Source organism: Zingiber officinale, chromosome 5A, assembly GCF_018446385.1.
Source record: "Zingiber officinale cultivar Zhangliang chromosome 5A, Zo_v1.1, whole genome shotgun sequence".
In the NCBI taxonomy this organism is placed as follows: domain Eukaryota; kingdom Viridiplantae; phylum Streptophyta; class Magnoliopsida; order Zingiberales; family Zingiberaceae; genus Zingiber; species Zingiber officinale.
Window position 1 is genome coordinate 120,620,931 of NC_055994.1, and position 4,540 is coordinate 120,625,470.

At 33.2% G+C, this 4,540-nt stretch overlaps 1 protein-coding gene across 1 annotated transcript; it reads right to left on the reverse strand.

Moving 5' to 3' along the window:
- Positions 1-683: 683 nt before the first annotated feature.
- Positions 684-4,261, reverse strand: LOC121981504 (ferritin-4, chloroplastic-like). The gene is made up of 8 exons (XM_042534064.1): positions 3,898-4,261; positions 3,508-3,591; positions 3,368-3,428; positions 3,184-3,271; positions 1,541-1,602; positions 1,393-1,458; positions 1,097-1,160; positions 684-1,000 (listed from the first exon to the last, which is right to left on the reverse strand). The coding sequence occupies exons 1-8, from the start codon at positions 4,206-4,208 to the stop codon at positions 945-947; spliced, it is 792 nt and encodes a 263-aa protein (XP_042389998.1). The 5' UTR covers positions 4,209-4,261; the 3' UTR covers positions 684-944.
- Between the last annotated feature and the right edge of the window lie 279 nt (positions 4,262-4,540).

Sequence of the window (4,540 nt, forward strand, 5' to 3'; positions counted from 1 at the left end):
AATAATATAAATATAAATTTAGTAGATTAATTAGTTGAAAAAGGTAGAAATCAATTTATGCTTTTCAAAATGATAAAAATTGTACATATTTATTGTTTATTACATTAAAAAAATTATGGAGAAAAACATGATAAAATTAATGCATATTTATCAGAAATAAATAAAATATTTTGTTTTTTATAAATTAATTTTTAAGAATCAATTACAAATTTAATATTTTACTTTTATTGTAAATTCAAAAATAAAAACAATTCCAGCCACTTAAACCATCACCAATAATTTTATCAATTAATTTTTTTTTATCTAAAATATAAAAGTTTAGACTAACTTTTAATATAAAAAGCTAAAAATAATAATTTTTATTATTCTTTATAAAATAATGCTTACTTAAGACTCCATTTTTTTCCTTTGTTTTTTTTTTTTTAAGTTTTAGCAATAATCGAGAGATGATCCTTTATTTGCGGATCCCAAGTTGGAGTAATGCTTCGGAAAGGGCCCTTTCGAAAAAGATCCTTTGAGTGGATTCTCTAAATTAAAAAATAAAATTTTAATATTCATGCTTATTTAGTTAAACACAACGTGCTTTCGATGTTCATGTTTAGATGAACAATGAGTAGAGAATGCGCATCCCGTGATAATGCCAATTGAGGCCACGAGATACCACCTAGTGATAATGCAGTGAATGGGTAAAACTGGATCCAAGTTTAATAGTCAACCCAGACTAAACCTCGACGACATACATGAAATACTACTTTCCTCCAGAAATCATCTGATTCTGCTCTCTACTTTCTACATCTACAAGGTTCAAAGATTTCAGACAGCAAAAATTCCTACAGAACGGAAGCAAATGATGATAACCAACAGATTAAGACCTCAAGAGTTCACTCAGAGAGAATAGAAGACACATCCTTTCCACTAGTACAGGATATTAAAACCTCAAGAGTTTATGCAGCCGCAGCATCTCCCTCACGGAGGAGCATCTGGTCAAAATGCCAAACCCCTGCCATACAACAATACCCAATCTCATGTAAGAATATCTCATCGACGACTTTCAAGACTGTCGTCTGGAAATTATGTTTGGCAACGGAAACCTTACCGTGTCCTTTCCCTACCCTTCTCAGCTGAGCAACGTACTCAGATATCCTCTTTATGGCTTCCACCTGAATATAAGGGTTACAAGTTTAGCAGCAGTATAAACTGCTAATCAATCTTTTGTTTTCCTTTTTCCTGATTTTTCTATATTATTCTACTCTTTAGTTTCATTTAGATTTTTTTGCTAATTTGAATCTGTCTAATCATGCGGAAACTCTCTGAACAAATTAACTTCTTTCATCCTAGAAAACAAAGGAACATTTCATAAAGAAAACAGTGGAACATGAACAGCAAAGTCACCTGCTCTTCAAGAAATTCACTTTCAATAAAGTCAGCCAATTGAGCATCATTGCATTTTTCAGCCACCTGGATGAAATTTCAGAACAATGCAAAAGTAAATAATATGATACACCGGTAAATAATTGGATCATGGTTCAGCATGGCTTACACTGAGCAGCTGGAGCAGCTTCTCATTTGTCAACTTCTCAAGCGCCAGAGTCAATTCCATGGCTACGACAGAGAAAAACTTCACTCAGTGTGGGTAATCTGATCTCAATATACTAAAAACTTGACTAACATACATAATTAACAACAATGTTAATAATATATATTTATATATTTAGTCTTTTCCAAGAGGTTAAACTCAGACTAACTACTCTCTCACACAAATTTTATGGCTACAATTCTGTAAGTAAGTTCAGGGTCGGGCTGGAGTAAGAACAATATCATAGCGCACTTCAAGCTTTAGGATATGTAGCAATCACAGACAGCTAATACAATTAAATATTTGATTTAAATTAGATTAAGATGAGCAGAAAATGTGGTGAATCTACTTTTTCATATGGCATAAGGCATGCCTGAAGTCAAGTCGAATTAACTTGGATCTGTAATATTTGATGAGTGCCTTTATTTTGGTTTTAGTGCGAGATGCAATATTAGTCCCGTTGGAAGGCTCGAGGGCATTGTTATCATAATGTTTTCTTTTTGGTGTACTCTTAGGATGTGTTTGGTTGGGGGTTATCTTGATAACCTTAGTTATCCATCCAAGGTTATCAACGAAAACTTTGTTTGATTTAGATAATCGATGATTCTCGAATAATGTTCCATATCCGACACATCAGCAAAAGGAGCATGCAATCCGGAATCGAAAAACCTCGGAAAACTGAGGTTTTTCTTAATTCTGGAGTTAATGATTTTTTTAATTCAAAATATCCTCGGATAAGAGAAAAATATGACAAAAAACAAAAATGTAAAAAAATATAAAAAATAAAATAAAAAAACTTTAAAAAAGGGAAAACCTAAAAAAATAAAAAGCGTAAAAAAATGTAACGAAAAAAATAATAATAATAATGTAAAAATAAAAAAACATAAAAAAATAAATTAAAAAATATAAAAAAATAAAAATAGATAAAACTTTTAAAAATTTAAAAACATAAAAAAACAATAAAAAACGTTAAAAAATTAAAAAAACATAAAAAAATAGAAAAAACATAAAAAAATATAAAAACTAAAAAAACGTTAAAAAATAAAAAAAACATAAAAAAATAAATATAAAATAAAATAACATAAAAAAAAGTAAAAAAATAAAAATATAAAAAAATAAAATAACGTTAAAAAATAAAAAAACAAATAAAAAATAAAAAATAAAAAATGTAAAAAAAGATAAAAAGAAAAAATAATTAAAAAACATATACAAATAAAAAAAATGTGAAAAATAAAAAATAAAAAAACATAGTTTATATAATAATAAATTATTATTATTATTATTATTATTATTATTATTATTATTATTATTATTATTATGTAGGATGGATTTTGTAACTGAGGGTAATATAGTAAAATATTAAACTAAATTATTCATTAAAACTTTCAAACAAATAATTTTTTGTTGCATTGTCTAGGTTAGGTTGAATCCAACAACATTTGATTATATTTTATTCCCCGTAATCTTAGTTAGTGCGAAAGAAATCCCTTTATAGTGGTAGATCAATGAATAAATAATTAGTACAGTCTTCACCAACAATGAAGAGGATGGGGAACTAAATATTTATATGTTATAATCAAGATAAAATGACACGAATTCAAACATACCATGCAACGCGTCTCCCTTTTCGGGGTGATCGAACTCAGATAATGGCATGACAATAGATTGGAGTTTCACTCTTCCGCCGCGCTTGTTCTTGTTACGGAGAAATTTAGAATCAGTTATCCTGAGTTTTTATACAATAACTAAAACCTGGTAGCCTAACCAGAAAAAAAGGAATCGATAAGTTACTTGGTATTCCATCAGTTTCTCGGCATGTTCCCGTTCCTCTTCACTTGATTCCTTAAAGAACCTGTAACGAGCAAAAGCAAATCAGATATACGCAAGAATCACAAAACTTGTAGGAAATTAAAGAATAAATGATAACTTACTTTGCGAGGCCTTTCAGCGCAACGTTGTCGCGGTCGAAGTAAGCGAACAGCGCATGATAAACGTACGAATTGTTGTATTCAACACTGGAAATAGAATGATTTTGACGAGATCAGTTTGAATAAATCACTCACAAAGAACTCAAAGAACAGGACAAACAAGATCCTAGGTCATTTATCACGCATCGAAAGTCATTTATCACCGAACTTATATCACGCATCGAAATAGGAAACGAAAAAGGCACAAATCCTAGGTCATTTATCTCGAATCACAAAGAAAGTCATCAAAAAGACAAAACAAAGACCGCGGAACAAAGAACCAATTTCAGGATTCTTTGATTCAATTTGTAGAGTCAGAGAATTAAATGACCGAAAGGGAAAAATAGAACTGACTTGATCTGTTGATTGAGCGCAGATTCGCACTCATCGGCGTATTTCTGACGAGCTAAAGACAGATCCAGATGGGTCGGCAGCAGAGAGAGCTCCTCCTTGATTTCCTCGAAGGGCTGAAACAAGAGTCCAGTCAAGGCCTGGCCTGATTCGGTGGCTGCTAGGGACGACGAGCGCCTCCTCGTCCCGATCAGCGATCCGAAAAGGGGGGCAGGGAAGACAGGCCGGCGGAGGAGGAGATTTCCCCCGGGAGGCGCTGCCGTGGCCTTAAAGGAGGCGAAGGGGGCGAGGGCGGCGGAAGCTTCGAGAAGCATGAGTGCTTGCTCAAGGAGAGAAACAGAACAGCGCACAGAAGGTGAGAGCTCGAAATAAAAAAAAGGCAGGGAGAGCTCGATAAGAGGAGACACGTGGACCGTGATCCGTGATTCTCGTTCGGGTGGGCATCCGCGCGTGGCGGGCTGTCGATCTCCAAACGACTCTTATCGGCTACCGTGTGAAAGGAATCTTTATTGAAAAAAAAATCTCTTATTTTGACGAAATAAACTTCAAATAGAAATCCACGTGTCCAATTATTATTTAAGAGGCGCGCGTGGCCGCCTCGCGCGTCTCGTGGAGACACCAAATGGAGCAATTGGAACCGCTCCAG